Source organism: Equus caballus, chromosome 5 (genome assembly GCF_041296265.1).
Source record: "Equus caballus isolate H_3958 breed thoroughbred chromosome 5, TB-T2T, whole genome shotgun sequence".
NCBI classification, from domain to species: Eukaryota; Metazoa; Chordata; class Mammalia; order Perissodactyla; family Equidae; genus Equus; species Equus caballus.
The window spans coordinates 8,231,110-8,249,481 of NC_091688.1; the positions used below are offsets into that span (position 1 = coordinate 8,231,110).

The 18,372-nt window shown below is 36.8% G+C and overlaps 1 protein-coding gene across 31 annotated transcripts in view; it reads left to right on the forward strand.

The window, feature by feature from the left end:
• Positions 1-18,372, forward strand: part of DNM3 (dynamin 3) — a 567,669-nt gene that overhangs the window by 411,402 nt on the left and 137,895 nt on the right. For all 31 annotated transcript variants that reach the window (XR_011438995.1, XR_011438997.1, XR_011438996.1 and 28 more), the window contains one exon: positions 4,968-5,077. Coding sequence is in view for 26 of the 31 variants with exons in the window: in XM_070267682.1 (XP_070123783.1) it covers positions 4,968-5,077 (110 nt within the window). In the remaining 5 variants the exon portion in view is untranslated. The remainder of the gene's footprint in view (positions 1-4,967; positions 5,078-18,372) is intronic.

The following is an 18,372-nucleotide window of genomic DNA, read 5'->3' on the forward strand; positions in this document are numbered from 1 at the left end:
CAAATGTCTGTTAAGTAACATCTGTGTATGTAACAATGTAATAACTATGAAGTGTAAACACAAAAAGTTATAACAATCCTTGCCCTCATGGAGCTTCCACTCTACTTAAAGAAGCAAAGTGAACATAAATAAAGTGGCATCCTAGATAGTCTATGGCGAAAATTATGGAAAATTTGAGACCTATAAAAGAAAGAGGTCTATGACATGCTGTAATCAGAGTAGGCTTTATGGAAGAGGTGACACTTGACGTATTAGTGGACATTCAAGTCCACTAGTATTTGCCTTCTGTCAGGGGAGAAGACATTCCTAGCAAAGAGAAGCAATACAAACAAAGGCAGAGATAGAAATAATCATGGCAGTCAATCTAAATTTTGTAAAGGTTTAGTGATCAGAAGCAATGCCAATCAGTTAAGCATCCTATGCAGTCATTTTTTTCCATAGAATTTTTATTTGGTTCTCAAATATGTGTGACTATCAATTATCTTACTCAACATTCGACTTTGGTTGTCAGACATTCTCAAATCAATTCAACAAATATTTATGGTATATGCTATGTAAATTTCAATGACCCACGCTTTACTAGACATTATAATGTATAGAAATGAAGAAGGACTTATGGTCTTGTCCTTGAAGATTTTGTTGCCTTATTAGTGAGAAAAGGTATGTACAAAAAAATGATTCAATGTAGTCATCAAAGTAACGCCACTCAAACATTCCTCAAGTTAGGAAACTCCCTACATGTAAATCACCAAGTGTATGCAGACTCTCCAGTCCTTTGCTTATGCAGGAGCTACTCCTCCACACACCCAACCCTCTCCTCTTACCCATTGTGGCTCCTCCAGCAACCAAGTTATATTGGTGGTGCTCTGTCGGCTAGAGGCCATCATTGGGCACTTGCCGACCCCACATCTGTCCCTCACTGATCCTGTTGTTTCCTTTCAAGAGCGATGAACATATACTGTGGACGTACCATAATCCTCACCTCCCTCCACTTTGATTCCTCTCTTACCTTTTACCACTCAAAGTTCAGTTACTTCCACCTCCTACCACACTCTTTCATACATTAGATGCATTCTTTTTTGGCCTTATCCTATTTCTCCTCTTTCTTTCCAATCTTGCTAAGTTACTGCAAGGAAAGAACATTAACTCTCTCATGTTCCATCTCTCTTTGAACAAGAATCACTGTCATCTGGATTCCTTCCATACAAATAGTGCTGGTAATGTCTTATAACGAGGTACTATGTTGAAAGGTGAAGAAACGAATGATGTTGAATCAGTGACATCAACTTCTGAAGCTTTTGAAAATATGCAGTTCCTTTCTGAATCTCCATTAAAAAATTTTTATTCGGAATTTTACAACTGCTTCCTCCAAAATGCCTGTTTAAGATAAAATTTTAAAATATCAAATTTTACTTCTTGTTTATTTACAAATATTGCAAAAAACATTCTGTACATTTTTGTTTTTGTTTGCAAATATGAGCTATTTCAGCAATAGAATTGACTGAACATTCTGAGTTCCAAATGAACAACCTTCACAAAAATTTTTGAATGTAATGCATTTGTAAGATATAGATGTCTGAAATACGGTGTAATTCAAAATGAACAGAATAAACAATACCCATTGTCCGAATTGAAAGGAGAGAGATGGGGGAATGACAGAGAGACAGACAGTTATAAACTTGGAAAAACTTTTTGCACAGAAGGTAGAATTTCAGCTGCATTCTAAATAATACATTGATATGGTAGGAAGTTGACAGGGTATCTCAAGTTGGGAAAAGAGTGTTGGCAGAGGTGTGTTTGGTTGAAATGGAGACTTCCTATGGAGGAGTAAAGGAGATATTGACAAATCAGGATTGGACCAATTTGTAGGTGTTTTTCAATGTCACATTAAGGAGTTTCATGGATTTTTCTTCCATAAATAATGGAGAGCTATGAAAGTTTTGAAGGACTGGAATGAATTTGAGAGAGTAGATTTAGAAAGTTGCCCTTCCTGGTGATGTTAGAGGAATTAGAAGGCAAGGAGACTAGATAAGAGGCCATTTATAACCACACGCTTGTGAGATGCCCGGGACTTGGATTAATGTAGTGGGAATGTCAGACAAGGGGAGCTCCGACAGATGCTCAAACGCAACGCAACATAGTCTTGCTGTAATAAAGGAGGTGAAGGAAGACAATACATCAGAAAAGATAGTGACATTTCAGATTGGGTGACTGGGAGAATGAAAAATACACCTGATGGCGGGAACAGGGAGGTCAGAAGAGAAAAAACTAGACAGATGAGAGGAAGGAAAGTGATGATAAGTACGTGGGGCTCGGCACTGTCAATAGAAAGTTCATGTGAGCCCCATTTGTCATTTTAAATTGTCTAGCAGCCACATTCAAAACAGTAAAAATAAACAGATGAAATTATGTTTAGTAATACTTTATTTACTCCAATGTATTCAAAATATTATCATTTCAACATATAATCAATATGAAAGTATTAATGAGATAGTTTACGTTCTCTCTCTCATGCTAAGTCTTTGAAATCTGGTATGTATCTAACACTTAGAGCACATCCCAATTCAACTAGCTACGTTTCGAGGCCTCACCTGTGGCTGGTGACTGCCATATGCAGTGCATTATTAGACAGTTTAACAGAACCAACAGAAACTTTATAGCAAATGTCCCAATTAAGCTGGTGCTAAGACTCCCTGTATATTGGAGGTTATAATTCAGTTTATCCGTTCTCCTCCTCCATATTCCTTTTGTTTATTTTAGCTATTCCATATTCAAGATGTTCTTTTAGCAGAACATCATTCTTTCCCAAAAGCACTAAGAATTTTAGAAATATCCATGATGTACTGTTTCATTGCTCTCTCATTTAATTCTCCCTTTGACCTACAACTTTAATTAAAGAAGTTAGTCTGAATCTCCTTTTTCTTCTTCCTTTGTCAGTCTTAAAACTCTTGACTATGAAGTAATTTAGCAAAATGTCCTCAAAAACCTTGAGTAAATGACATTTAGTACTTTGGAAATGAAACTGCATTTTTCATGTTCCTCTGTCTGCATATGTGTGTATTTCTCCAGTGTTTAATATCCGACGTAAACTTGCAGAATTTTCAGTCTTCACTATATGGGAAAGAATGCAGTACAAAAGGGAGCCTACTTCTATAGAAAACATGCCAAGGACATTGTGTTCCATCTTTACAATGAAATGCAGATTTCTCATTAAAAGTCGAATCCATCATTTCAAAAGGTTGAATAGGATGGTGCATTAAAAAATCCAGCTGCTTAAATTTAGGGCATTGAAAAATGTCCAATAAAAAAACGTTCCCTGGGTCTCAAGCATTTTCGTTTGATTATGTATTGGATAGCTTTTCATTCGATCTACAATCTTGCCTCTTAGAATTCTGTCCTAACATAGTTTGACAAGTGTTTCAAAGAAGTTAGACTCAACTATGATACTTCATTTGCTTAAATTATTTATTTTGCTATTTGGAATATCCTTGTGTTTGCTAATATATTATTAATTTTTGTACAAGAAACATTGGAAACTTCTTCCAGTGCTTTGCTTTTTCGTGCATATTCTTAGGCTTCTCTCACTCCCATTTAGTTTCTTTTATCTTTTTTTAATCTTTGAAGACATTGTCTGCCAGGACAGCCATTTTGTTCTCCAACTAGCTTCCTTCTATTTCTTTAGTCATCTATTTCTCTCTGCCTTGTTATTCCCGTGTGCTCTGCCTAACTTTCCTTGATTCATTTAGGAGTGAGAAGTGGCAAAGCCACGGATACTCCCTGCAGTAATTCTCTATGGGGTCTGCAGACAACATGGCCCCCACAGGCTGGCTAGGAGACACGGGAGATCTGCTCCACACTATGAAGCCTAGCCACAAGTTCTCAAGGAGCTGCTTAGCAGCTGCAGGAACAAAAAGGCTTATATCAAACATATCTGTACAGTGCATGGATTTCCCACAGGAAATACATTAATAGTGTTTATTAAAGGTTGTGGCTAAGTCTCCATGTTCCCCTCCTCTGGAGTCTAGTCTGGCTTTTTCTCAGGACTAGCACTGGAGGTATAGGCTGGGACCATACAGAAGACTACTGTTTAACAAGCACTGTGCTAAAATGCCCCTGGTAACGGACGTTGACTGAGTGTTTGGCTCTCTCCTATGATACTGGCTGTTAGGCATTTATACATATGATAATCTTGCCCCTGGACCAGTCCCTGAAAGTAAACGTTTCTAATAATTCTTTGCCGTTCAGTATGTTTTACGAAGACCAGTTTGGTCCCATTTGCAGACTTTCCCTCTCCAATGTCAATTTTCTTCCTAAAGAATTGTAAATTTTAAAAGATAATTTGTTCTGGTTAATATCAGTCCACTGCTAATGGATTCTTTTTTCTCAAAGTGCTCCACAATTTAATGGAATCATTTTTTTTCTGGACCCACATTTTATTCTAGACCCAAACGAAGGAAGTGTTTTCTGTGCTTTATCATAGTTTGTAGGGGGTGATTCATACCGGGGTCCTTGTGCTTTCAGTCCCCTGCCAGCACTGGCTATCAAAACTGCTTAGGCTGCAAATAAAATATGAAATGAAATCCATCTGGCATTTCTCATTGAATTAGGACCAGAACATTTTTGTTAAATATTAACAGATGGCTAAATTCTTAATATCAAACTAACATTTTAAAACATCTAAGGGGACCCACATGAGGAAGAAAGGATAGAAGACCATGTGTTTTCTCCATCACCGAGCCCTTCCTTCCTCTGCACTGGCCCTCCCTCATTCTTCCCACCACGTGTGGAGAATCACTGGAGTCTCCTCTGTCAGATAACTTTTACTCCTTGGTAGCTGGTATCAAAATAGAGTGTGATGGGATCAAGATATTGTAAGCAAGTATTAGCCAACTCAGGTGGTATGTTGCCATTGGCATGCTGCAAGATCTTTTATTAAAACCAATTCTCTCTCTTCTCTCTCTTAATAGGAAAAAGAAAAGAAGTATATGCTCCCCTTGGACAACCTGAAAGTGCGAGATGTGGAAAAGAGCTTTATGTCTAGCAAGCATATCTTTGCGCTCTTTAATACTGAACAAAGGTGAGCAAGTGAAGCAGCTCCTGTCTTCAGACTTTTTCCCTAGAATTTCTACATGATCCAGAGATAAGATTTGCAGTAGTTCTTTGGGTCCCACCTTGAAATCTCCTAACTCTTCAGTTTTCCTTTCATTCATTTTGTATTTTTGGCATCCACCATTGGTTATAGATTCAAATGATTAAAACTTAAAATAAGGAAGATCTTCAAGTATTAATTACTTTATTCCCTGGATTTCCAGCACACACCAAAATCATGCTGCTTCCATTCTTAAACTACATTTCATTACTCTAAAATCTTCCTTGTCCTGAATTTATGGTTTATATATTTACAAATTACTCAGTTATAATTTTTAATAGTATCTGTCTAGCCTGGATGGAGATCACATAAGACCTTCTCATGAGTCTCATAGACTAAATTCTTGCATCAGTGGATAGGATTATTCAGTTAATGTGAATACAAATGCATAGTACTTTATGGCTTTTAAAAGCTATGTCCATGTTCATTGTCTGGTTTTTGTAACAATCACTCATGAGGTAAGAAGATGGAGTTGTGTGGGGCCAGCCGGGTGATGCAGTGGTTAAGTTTGTATACTCTGCTTTGCTGGCCCGGGGTTCGCGGGTTCGGATCCAGGTGCCAACCTACACACTGCTCATCAAGCCACGCTGTGGCAGCATCCCACATGTAAAATAGAGGAAGATTGGCACAGATGTTAGCTCAGGGCCAATCTTCCTTCCCCCCCCCCCCAAAAAAGAAGAAGAAGAAGAAGAAGAAGAAGAAGAAGAAGAAGAAGAAGATGGAGATGTGTGGTTACCATTCTATAAATTAGAAATGCAGCTCAGAGAAGGTAACTGACTTTTTTAAAATCACGAAATTAGCACATGGAGAGCATAACCCTGAATCATGGCTTCTGTGTCTAAGTCTACTTTTCCTTCCACTTGTATTTCTTTTTCATTTATTTATTTATCTATTTTTACCGCTGCTCACCTACAGCATCAAAACTTAATTTTGGGCTGATTATCATGGAGGGCTGTGGTTGTTCATTGAAACTGAGCAGTAAAGTTAGATAAACAAATGGAGAGGTAACAGGGGACAGACAGAGAGATGTGAAAGTGCTACAACTAGGGAAGGATAATAAAGGAGATCTTTTCCAAATGGAAATGTTATAGGTAAAAGCTAATTAATTTCTATGAGTCAGTTATTAAGAGACTGAGTCATTAGGTGGCGGAGACTAATTTTAACCCAGGCCTTTTATCTTTATTTAGCAATGAATGAAATTCCTTGATTAGGTTCAATGACTGGCTCAGGGTCAATCATACAGTAAATCAAAATAGCAAAACAAAACCTTCTTCCTAAATTCCCAGGCACTTGCTCAGAATGACTCATAATACAAAAATACTCAGAATAACCACAAGAGCAAGTCATTTAAAGAATCAAGGGGAAGAAAATTAAATACAACTCCCCTGTCAGACACTGAGATGGGATTTTTTTATAGATTAGTATTATTTGAGAGTAGCCAGCTAATAGATGCTGAAAATGATAAAGGATAAAAAGATTTCCTGGAGGGAGCAGTAGTGTGTCTTGGTACTGTTTGACATCAGAGCAGGGCAGAATTGGGAGGTCCTGAAGGAATCTGTGGAGATGTGCTCAGCCGTCTTCTTGAGATGCAGAGTGCAAAGTGTGACTACCACACAGGAGGTCTGACTACAGTTGAGTCCTTTGTCAACCTGGAAAGTTAAGGTTATAAAAGGACTTGGTACAAAGTATCCTTCAACTACACTACCTTTTCTTCCTATTTTATCTCATCACTGATTTATTAAACTTTCTGTCTTAAGATCAGTGAAAAATGAATGTTGTATGACACTCACTGGTGAAAAACAGACAATGGTAGAGCATCTTTGTAGATGAAATACAGCTGTGGATTTTAAAAAGAGCAAGTCACCAAAATAAGAAAACTCTGAACTTCTAAAATCTGGGTAGTCTGGAAATTTGAAAATGTGATAGATGAAATAACTAGAAAAAAATTAAGCAAGACTGATGGGCCCAGGTATACTAACAGTACTGTGAATGTTCCTGTCTGTGGAAGACTCATAGCTGAGTTTGTTTCTTTTTAATCTGTGAGATCTTTTTCTTTTAACTAGTGAGTTTAGTCCATTTACGTTTTTTATTGTTACTACTGATTTATTGAATTTAATTTGAAGTTTAATTTTTGCCTTTCTCTTTAACATTTTTAATTTTTTACTCTTTTTTTATTTTACTCTTTTTTTTTTTTTTTGTGGTCTTTCTCTTTACCCTGCTTTTTCTATACTTATTTTCCCTCCTTCCTTTCCTGCTTTCTCTTCTTCTAATTCAGGTTAATTTATTTTTTTCTTGACTTAGAAGTTATATACCTTATTTTTGTTTTTTTAGACATCCCTTTAATATTTTTGACTTAAAATTTGAAGTGAGTCTTTCTACTCCCTTTCCAAAGTGACCTTAAAACACTTTGGCTCCAATAAATCTCTCCTGATTCCCACATTATTGTTATCCAGTATTTCAGTTCCACCTTACTTTTTTACCACTTTAATCAAAAATTATAATTGGTGCACACAGGCAGTGCTTGTTTAGGTTCATTGACATGATTGCCAATTTCTTTGTTCACTTTTTCTTTTGCGTCCCACTGTTTACTGTTGGTTTGTGCTCCTCCACTGCAGTGCACCGTGTAGAAATCCTGTCAGTGGGTGCTACTTGGTTGTTACGCTCAGTTTGGTGTTTGTTTTCCTGAAAATGTTTTTACTTTGCCCTCATTTTTGAATGATACTTCAATTGGATGTTATAGATTGATAGTTATTTTATCTTATAACATTGGCGTTGTTGTTCCCCTATATTCTTGCTTTAACTCTGCTTTTGAGAAGTCAGCTGCCAGTCTAATTGTTGCTCCTTTTTATGGATAATCTGTATTTTCTCACTGGTTGATTTTAAGATCTCTTTTGTCTTTGGAATTCTGAAGTTTCAATACAACATGTTTATGTGTGTGTTTTGCTTTATGTTGTCTGCTTAGGATTCATTGTTTTTTTCTAAATCTGAGGATTCATGGTTTTCGTAAATTTTGAATAACTGTGTATTATTATCTCTTTGACTTTTGTCTTATCTCTGATCTTTCTTGAATCTCCTTCTAGAATTCCTATTAGACATGCACTAGACTATTTCATCCTGTTCTTTATATGTTTGACCCTCTATTTTGTATATATCTCTTTGCGCCTAATTTTGGGTCGTTTCTTTAGTTCTGTCTTCCAGTTCACTAATAACCTCTCCATCTGTGACCAGACCAAAACAAACTTGCCTGTGTCTTTCTTTGTTAGTGGACAGATTTTTTTTTTCAATCCATCCTTTTTCTGAGGATGTGGTTTTTGGAAAGTCCTGGCTCTCACATAAATCCCAAGATCATGTTTTCTATCCTTTTGTGGCCACTAAAATCCAAGCCTTTTGGCTCCTGAAACTGATACAATCCAGTGGCAAAAGTGACAGAAGATGTATTTCCTCTTGGGTCTTTTTTTTGGCTCTTAAGGGGTTTTTTCATTTCAGAGAGAGCTTAGGCATTTAAAATAATGTTTTTCAACAATTCTAGATGTTTTGTAAGAAAGAGTTTTAAAATTGTCCATACTGCCACTTTGATCAAAATGAAGTGGGCTTTTATTACCATTACATAGTAGAAACACAAAACTGTGTTTCCAACTTCCCAGAGAAGTGAAAATTGTGATAAAAATGAATCTGGAAGGCCAACCTGGGGTTCTTTGTGTTTACAGACATGAATGTTTTACAAACCAATTAGAGAGAAACAGCTGTCATTCTCCTGTTCTCTCGTTTATTTTCTCAGTAAATAAATATTTATTCTATTATTCATTCCAAAGTACTTGTTAGGCATTTCTGCATTATCGGCCCTGCATATCGGACTTGGTGCTCTCAATGAAATGCAAATGTGATCTTGTTTTGCATGACATTGGTAATCACCAGTGAGTGTCATACAACATTCATTTTTCACTCAAGACAGAAAATTTAAGAAATCAGTGATGAGATAAAAAAAGGAAGAAAAGGTAGTCTAGTTGAAGAATATTACGCATGAAACAAATCGGTTATAGTATATAAAATAACCTTTAACCACATTATATGATAGTGTATTCCATTCCAGTACTTAAGTGCTGGAGTATAGTCATAAAAGCAGTTAGTAACAGAACTATAACTGGAGCCCAGGTCTGATGTCGCCTGATCCAGGGCTCTCTCTGATACCGTAGTTTGGATATTCACTGTGGAACAGGGATTCCACGTGATTTTAATTGGAATTGTTCCTAAAAGAGCAGAAGTGGAGCGATTTTTTAACTTCTTGTGTAGGTATTTCAGTTTGCGATTAGATCTTACAAATTTCCGTGGAATGCTTTTAGTCTCATTTGCAAAAGCCCAACATGGAACTGACCGGTCCCCTTGCTATAGTTTTTGAAGACCTATATTAGCCATTGCTACTTGTATCACTGCATTATTCCTAAGAGCTCATTCAGTTGCTGTTTCACCTTTTCACTATAAAGTTTAAAACAGTTATTCTGTAGTCCCCAATCGTCAGGTGTGTGGGAATTGAGACCTTTCACATCCTTCTTTAAAAAGCCTTCAGTGTCCTGGTGAATTAATATGATCTTTATGAGTCTAGTGACCAGATTTTTAAGCCATTCTAAACTGTGTTTTAGTGCTAGGATTTTTATAAATGGAAGAAATTGTTACTAGTTTCAGTGACTTTAGCTCTCGAGGAGAGTGAATTTTACACCTAGGCTGAGTTAGCTTACAAAAACTCCAGGTGAGAATACGCATCCCCCAGCCCTCCTCTGAGCCTTTCGGAAAGGGCGTCCTAGATATCTGGGCAGACTGACATGTTGCAATACTTTGTTCTCACATTCGCTGCGTCACCCAATCATTTTGAAAATCCGAGTTAAAAGATTCCTAAACTTGTTTGCAGCAGCGTCTAAACCAAAGAGTGGAATGTTCCCCCCAGGTTTTTGTTCCATTTGATTTTGTTAGAAATGCCATGTTTTCTCTGGTAGAAGCATGTCTAGATAATGGCTTCACTGTGCTGGTCTTTGCTCTCCCCAGGCAGGCTTCGTTTTTAAGGTCATGCTAAGGCCCATTTGGTCCAAGGTATGTCAGCTCTGGTAGCCAGCAGAGATCCGTGTCTGTCCAGGGGGTTTGTAGGGCAGCCACATGGTATTTTCTGAGCACCCCTTGGGGTTGTCCAGCTCTGTTTTCTTTTAAAATAAGGCATTCTTTCTCTGACGCTGCTTTGTAGCTTCAATTCAGGATATAGTTTATCAACATTACCATGTGTTCCAATTCCCCTCCTCCCCTCTTTTCCTACAGAAGGTGATTCTAGGATGTTTCCCTACTCCACTTAGTCCCCAGCACATTGCCGACACTCAATAAATGTCAAATAATGCTGCCCTGTAGCCAGTGTGAACTCTTTAGGCGTTCCGAGAAGAATGGCTCTTTATTCTCATTGTTGAGTGGTACATTTTTCCACTTGTTAGCTGGAAAGGAATTGGAGTCAGGTTTTTATTTATATACCTTTATGGCTATGTTTCTATGTTAAGTTGTGCTTGGAGTGTAAGTTGTTTGGAAAAGTGCTTAATTAAACAAATATGCTGGGCAAAAGGTGGTGTGCAATGCCTTTCTAAAAGGTCATTCTCACTTGGAAGTGGTGGAATGTCAAATCTATATTAAAAGGGAAGCAATTACTTTTCCATAAATAGGGATGGCAGAGGCTCATATTTGTTGGAAATTCAGTAGAGTAAAAACAGAGTATTTTATACAAGGAAATGAAATACTGTGTAAGGAATACAATGCAGTTAAGCTTGTGTTTGGAAAATAAGACACCTGGAGAAGTTATTTCATTTCATTTACCCCACTGTTTTCCAAAGAAAGTTTAAAATATTTCTTCTTGCCTCATAGAATACTAAGTGAGAGTTATCTTCTGAATGCTCTGATGCAAGAAGAGTTTTCTTTGTCAGATGAGGATTCAATTGGTAACCAGTCTTCCAATTCAAGCTGAGTAATGAAATTTGTGTTGTCCTGCATTTTCCCGTGTTGTGTGGGTGGGTCGTCTTTCCACATAGGGGTGTTGTAATACCCTCTAATTTTGAGTACCTGGTGGAGGGGAAAAAATCAATTTAGAGTAAAAGTTCTTTACTATTCTCAGTTGACTTATCCAGTTCATTGTACCCTTTCTGTAACTTCAGGTGTGATGTAAAGGTTTGTTTTCCCCATACTTTATCAAAATGTATCAAAAATAATTCTGTTAGATATGAGACCAACTGAAGTCTGATGCATTGTCCTAAGGAGCCATGAGTAAACGGGTATGTCAGTGTCAGTGGTTTTGCTGAAGGAGCACTTCAACAATGTGTTTAAGTAAGGGAATGTATTAAGTCAACATTTTAACACCTTATACTTCTTCCCAGTTTTAAGGAAGTGATAAATTAATTAATTAATTAAAATGTAACCATGTTGTTGGTATTTGTCTCCACTGCTAGACGCCTTTCTGAGTGAGAGAGCCTGTTTATCTTATTCAGTGCTTTATCCTCAGGGCTTAACACAGTGCCTGGGGATTGTGGGAGCTCAGTAACATGAGCAAATGAATGAATGGATGGATATTAAACTTTTCTCCTCTGCTGTGTGTAGAAGATATAAATAATGCCAATTACCATTAAAAAGCATTCTGTAGGTAAGCTCTAGAAGCCTAGTGCCTCAGGTGCAAGCGGGCTGAAGCTGGAAATATAGCTGAAAACTCTTTGAGGAAATAGTTTTAGCACACACGCAAAACATATTTCATTTAAAAAGGAAGAACTTGAGAGTGTTGTTACATGCAAACTGTATAAATGAATTTTGTTTGAATTTAATAGAACAGAATTCCATGACATTTGTCCTTTAAGAAAAAAATAGAGATGTTTTATTGTAAATTTTCTTGATTTTGTTCTCATGATCTTACTTCTGTCATTCAGAAATGTTTTGCGGATATCAACACTCAGCTTTCTAAATCTTCACTTCTTTCGCTCTGGCAAAGTATTAACAAATTTCAGGTTTTCTGTTATACAGAGAGCTTTTGAAAGTTAGGGAGGCAGAGAGCCAGAAGACAGGATTTTAGTTTTCTGCTCGTAAGTTTTTGGTGCTTCTTGTTTCTGCTAGACCTATTAAATTCACATGGGTCAGACAGAGATTTGAGGACTTTCGCAGAGTTATTGATTGTGAGTTCATGATATGACAGTAATATTTATTTCCCTCTATAAATCTGGAAGGATAAACCCTGTGCTTTCCCTGTTGAGGAGCTGGGTAGGAGTACATGTTTAGCAAGTCCATGAAAGGACACGATATATCTTGCAAGCTGTTAAATCCAAATCTTTGAATCAGAGAGCTCTGTTTTTGTGTCCACTGTCTTCCTTTGTTCCAGTCTCTCGCTGCTAAGATATTTGTTGTCATATGGTTCTGATCCTGCATATTACAATAGTTTCCCAATTCTCACTACTGCATCTTTTTCCTCTATGAGTGTCTCTCTGGTTGTGAAATAGCATCATTAGGAAATCCTAGGTACACCAGAGGAGAGGGATGGAAGTTTTCAAAGGGGAGCCTGGAGAGAGATGGATTGGAGAACCAAAATTGTCTGCCCGTTTGATTTATTTGATTCACCAACCACACTAAGACAGAAATCAAATATGATTTGGTAATATTTCTGTGAACTAACTCTGTGACAATTGATTTCACAGGTAAGATAGATTCTCATGAAAGACAACATAATTGCTTGGGTATGAAATGTCTGTGGCTTGAAGCAATCAGTTTAAATTCTCCTCTTATTGGTTTTCAGATTAAACTCTGAAATGAAAATAGGAGTATGATGCCCTACTTGGATGACTGTTTCTGCCTTTTCGGAGGGAGAAAGATAGCAAGTTGGTGCTTTTAAGCTTTTTCAAATGTCATTAAAAGGCTTTGGAGAAATTCTTCATGCTTAAAACACCTGAACGTAGTCCATGTCCATTTTTCTAGGGGAATTAGGCATTGTGCTCCCTGGGAGCGTTTGTGTATCTCAAACAAAAGAATTGCTGGGATAAACTCAGCAAGCTAGATTCAGTGCCTTTCTTCCCAAGGATTTAAACTGGAGCTGTGTCTCAAGCCATTAGTAGCGCCAGCAAGGATTTTGGTCAGTGTTGGAGGCATTCATGTTCAGGAGGTTTCTGTCCAAGGGCTGTCTTGATGAATGAGCCCAACATGGCTGTGTAAAGTTCAAGAACACAAAGAAATTATTTCCTTCACAGCAAGTTTACTTTTCTTCTAGGATTTCAGAACAAACACACCGCCCTCTCCCCACCTACTTCCCGGAACAACTCTGTGCTGATGGGCAATCCCCTCCCCCACGACCCCCTCCAGACAAATACTGGCTTGGACAGAAGTGTGCCTCCATTTGGGGACCATAAAACAGCCCCAGCTGTGTTCATTAATGATAGCGGAGCAATTGCTAGTTGCAGACATGCTGCAGAAGAACATATGCACAGTTCCAAGATGCAGTCTGTAAATGAGACGCTGTGACGATAGAGTTGCAGGAGAAAGTCTGACAGATCCTCATTAAAAGAGACTAGTACAAATGATCCACTATCCTTAAAAATGTGATCGTTTATAAACAAGATTATATTGGTAGTTTTTGTTAAAAAAAAAAATTTTCTTTTTGAAAACTAGTCATTCTCAATGACTGGATTAAAGATATTAACTGGGTTGCCTCAGGCTTTGATCCTAAAGGATGAGTTCACTATTGATAGCGAGGATGGAGAGGGGGCAGTTGTGTGCTGCAGCGTCCCCGTCCAGCTTGGTGGGCTTTGGTGACGGCCTGCCCCCGCGCTGAGGCCGGCGGGGAGACAGGCAGGCGTGCAGCTATTTCAGAGAGCAACCTGCGGGGAAGAGCTCTTAAGACATGAATAAGCAGAGGTGTGAAAATTTCCCTAGCTGGGTCTAGGCTGAAGGAAATTTCTCAACACCTAAATTTCTTTGGCAGTCTTCGAGGCCTCCCAAGAACACAAACAAAGAAAACTAAGGGTATATTTTACTACCTGTTGGAATAATCAGGTCTTTAGAGATGACCTATCGAATACTGTAAAACAGTCTGTATGTTGGAGGAGAAACTTACATCAAATAGGAAAATAAACAGAAAAAGTCCAAAGAGGGTTATTGTTCAAATCTATTGCTGCTTAGATCTAGTTATGTTGAACAGTGTATCCATGGCCCTCTCTGGCAGACACACTGTTTTCCATTATTACCAGGGTTACCATATACTGTCCTGATTTATTACTAAAGCTGGAACACCTTGCCGAGGAGTTCTTGAGTTTGGGGGGAAAATAAACAAAAACGCCTTTAAATCAAAGTAACACATGGATACATAAAACTATACAAAGATCACTGAGCTCCCTCAAATCACGTACTCAAGAATATTAATTATAAGTCTGGCTTTTATGATATCAATTTACAAATCAGGAATCCTTTTGTGACCTATCAGTGCATGTGTAATATATTTTTATTTTTCCTCACTTGATTTACTGTGGAACCAACTTACCCATAAAGAATGTCCTTAGTGACTATACCTGCTGAGAGAAAATATTGTGAAAGTTTTAATTATATACCTTGCATATAAATTATATTATTCTGCTTCAATTTGCTGCACTCAAAGGGAAACTATTTACTGGAACATGTAATTAATTTTAATTAACACACACAGCCTTAGTAAAGGGAACTGACACGGCACAAGCCTTGGTAGAAAATGTTAGTCACCCTCTGCAGCTAACTCTGAGCAGATGCATGGTTTCATAAAGAAAATATTTGCAGAGCCTAACTGGAATGAGTTTTTTCCTTTTCTTTTCTTTTTCTAATTTTGAAACTGTGTATGTTTATTTCTTAGAATCTGAGGAAAGTACTATCGTATAAAGGAATAGTTTCAAACACTGCAATTGTGGACAGTGGTTTTGACTCTTCAAACAGAGCATCTGCCTTTGCTGTCAGTGAGATTGTTAAATCCATACCTCGCTCCATGCCTATAAATCTCTCACAGACCAGAGCATGAGAGACGGACATTATACTATTAGATGTTAGCCCCAACTCATTTTAATATTATAGAATGATTTGACTTTGGAAAATAGATAGTGGCTTGCGTGACTTGGGTTACTCTATCAGTGCATTAAGGTAGTTAAAATATTTCTGTGTTTTGATGGTTACGTTGTGAATTTTAAAGTAAATTGGCCACATTAGATCCATGCCAATGGCTCTCAAACTTTGTGGTTTGAGGACCCCTTTTCACTCTTAAAAATTGTTGCAGACTTCAAAGAGCCTTTGTTTATGTGGATTGTGTGGATTATATCAGGAATTCTGTGAACCAGTTGACTTCACGTTGTTGCTTAAAATTGACTATAGAGTATATTTATACCACAGAAATTGGCAAATGCTACAAACCGTGGCTTTTTTTTAATGGAAAGCTAGTTGTTAAAGGTTTATTAGCACACCTCCAATTATATCCGTTGTCAGAAATTAAAAATGAGAAATTTTTGTGTTCATTTATTAAATCATGTAAAATAATACGTAATAAATCCATTTCATGTTAACAGAAATTGTGTGTTTTTATGGAAAAATATATCTTAAAACATCAGTGGGAAGAGTGGCATTATTTTTTTTTACAATTTTGCAAATCTCTTTAATGTGTGGCTTAATGGAAGACAGCTGGGTTTTCATATTTGCTTCTGCTTTCAATCTGTTGCAATATGTTGTTTTGGTTGAAGTATATGAAGAAAATCTGGCCTCACGCAGATATGTAGTTAGAAAGGGAAGAGTATTTTAATAGCCTTTTCAGATAATTGCAAATTTTCTTCTTTGATACCTCACCAAAACTCGACAAGTGATAGTTTCTGAAAGTTTAGTTGCAATATGGAATCTGAAATCATACCAATGAACTTTTCATATTCTATTACATTAATCCATTGATCCATCGTGCACTGTAAATGGATCGTTTACTTATGATTTTGTAACATCATACATTTGTCATTTGGGAAATACTGGTTCACTAATTTATACAGATCTTCTCAAATGTTTACATTTCATTATGCAGTATTTAAAAATTACACTTGTTAATATCATCACCAATTTCATCAGAAAGGGAGAAGCTGTCAAGCCCATGGTGGGAGATAACAGTTTTCCAAAATTCTAAGGCTGAATTTTATCATTGGTCACAAGTACTGCCAGTTGTCTTCCTTTAAGTGACAGGCTCATTTTGTTCATTTTTGAGAAGATTTCTGCCAAAAACTCAGGTTTTCAAAACCATGGATTGACCATCAGTCAGACTTGCAAATAAAAATGGCATCCTGTGAAAAAAAAGCAGGTACTTGTGCTTCCAGTTCAATTGAACACGTGCCTTTGCTCGAGACACCACTTCAGGATGCTGCAGAAGCGCCTACATGTACTTCCCATCTTGTGACATAGAATATTAAAAACATGTGTACTCAGGGTCTAGATTTAATGCAATTAATATTTTGACTGCTTCATCAGGATATCTTTAAGTGAAACTGGCCATTTTAAAAACTGTATGTGCCTGGCAACAAACGTCAGCTTTATGACATTGTCTTGATGGCTGCTAAGGCGCCCAACCCTTGCTTTTTGCACCATCGGTGCAAGTGTTAACACATTTGTTGCAAGATAAACCATGAAATTCAAAAACATTATTCTACACGTTGACTATTTCAGCAACACTTGTGTTTGTTCAGAAGCATTCGTATGGATGAAGTTCTTTGAGGACGAGTTGATACTGGGACTGGACAAATAGAATCAAAACAAGTGTAGTCACTCTTTACCTTCGTCCATTTTAAGGCAAAAGCTTAATTCTGCAAATAAGATTTTTAACTCATGCTTCTTGTCAGCAACTAAATCTTTAATTAGACAAGTTACTCTATCACTGGAAAGTAATAACTCAACTGGCATTATAAGGCCATTCAAAAATGTTCAGTTGCATAAGACAGTAAGTTAAATTATAAACATCTGTAAAGCCAAGGGAAAGGAATAGCTTTCATCTCATTTTTGTTTTGTATTTATAGCTTTGTCCTGTTTCTTTGCATTGGATTCCTTTGCATTAGATTGACTTCCTTCTAGGAGTCAGAGTACTTTCTGACATGTCAGTTTTAATCTTTTTCAGCATCTTTAGATGTAGCTGTTGCAGCTAAAGGTTGAAAAACTGAATCTTCAAATCTTCCTTTTTTTAAGCCAATGAGCTATTTTTAAACATAAAAAAAATATAAATACATTTCCTTTTATTTTAGGAAAAAATACTAAATTATAAATTTTAGATAAATGGTAAATAAATTTTATCTAAAATTTAAATAAATTTATAAAATTTTTATATAAAAAATATAAAATATTTTACATAAATAAAATTTAAATAAACTGAATAGATCAATTTATCTAAATAAATTTTAAAACTTAGAGAAGATTTTTTTTAATTAAAGTATTGAAAAACAAGACAAAAATGTATACATGTATGTTTGTGTGTCTCCACATAGGCGTGAGGTAAACTTTAGGATTTCAAAATAACAATTTATTAGATGATAATGAGGTTACAAAGATTATAGCAGGTATAAATGAAAATTGGTATTAAGACACAGTAGAAATACTAAGAACAAATGAGTTAATCTCTGAAAATGCACATCCTACCTTTGAAAATTCTAGAAAACATGAGTGCACAAAGCTCCCCTTCCATTAACTACCCAACTGATATCATCACATGCAATGTAGCTTCCAGAAAACTCCTCTGTAGATTCGTAACAGAATGAAAGTGAAAAAAACAAACTAATATTATTATGAAAATAGTTTTGACCTTGAGAATCCCCAAAGAATCTCGGGGACCCCAGGAGTCTACAGACAGTACTTTGAGAATTAGGCAATACATGATGTAATGATTTAGTGATGTGATATCAATTCAAGGTTCATTTTCATGCCATAATGGGGATGATTATTGCGTAAGTAAGTCTCTTGATTGCTTTTCTTAGTTCTGAAGAACCAAGAATCCACTGATTACCAATTTTGATTTTTACTTGTCTTCTACGTCCTATCTTAAAGCAATGACTGAAGACAGGACACATCTGGAAAGTCAAACTCATTTCAGGCTGAGTTGATAGAGACATTTATTGTAGGAATCCAAAGCCATGCCATTCAGTCTCCTCCCACTCTCCCCATAAAATAAAACCCCAAACAGTCATGGAATTTCCAGAGCATTTGTT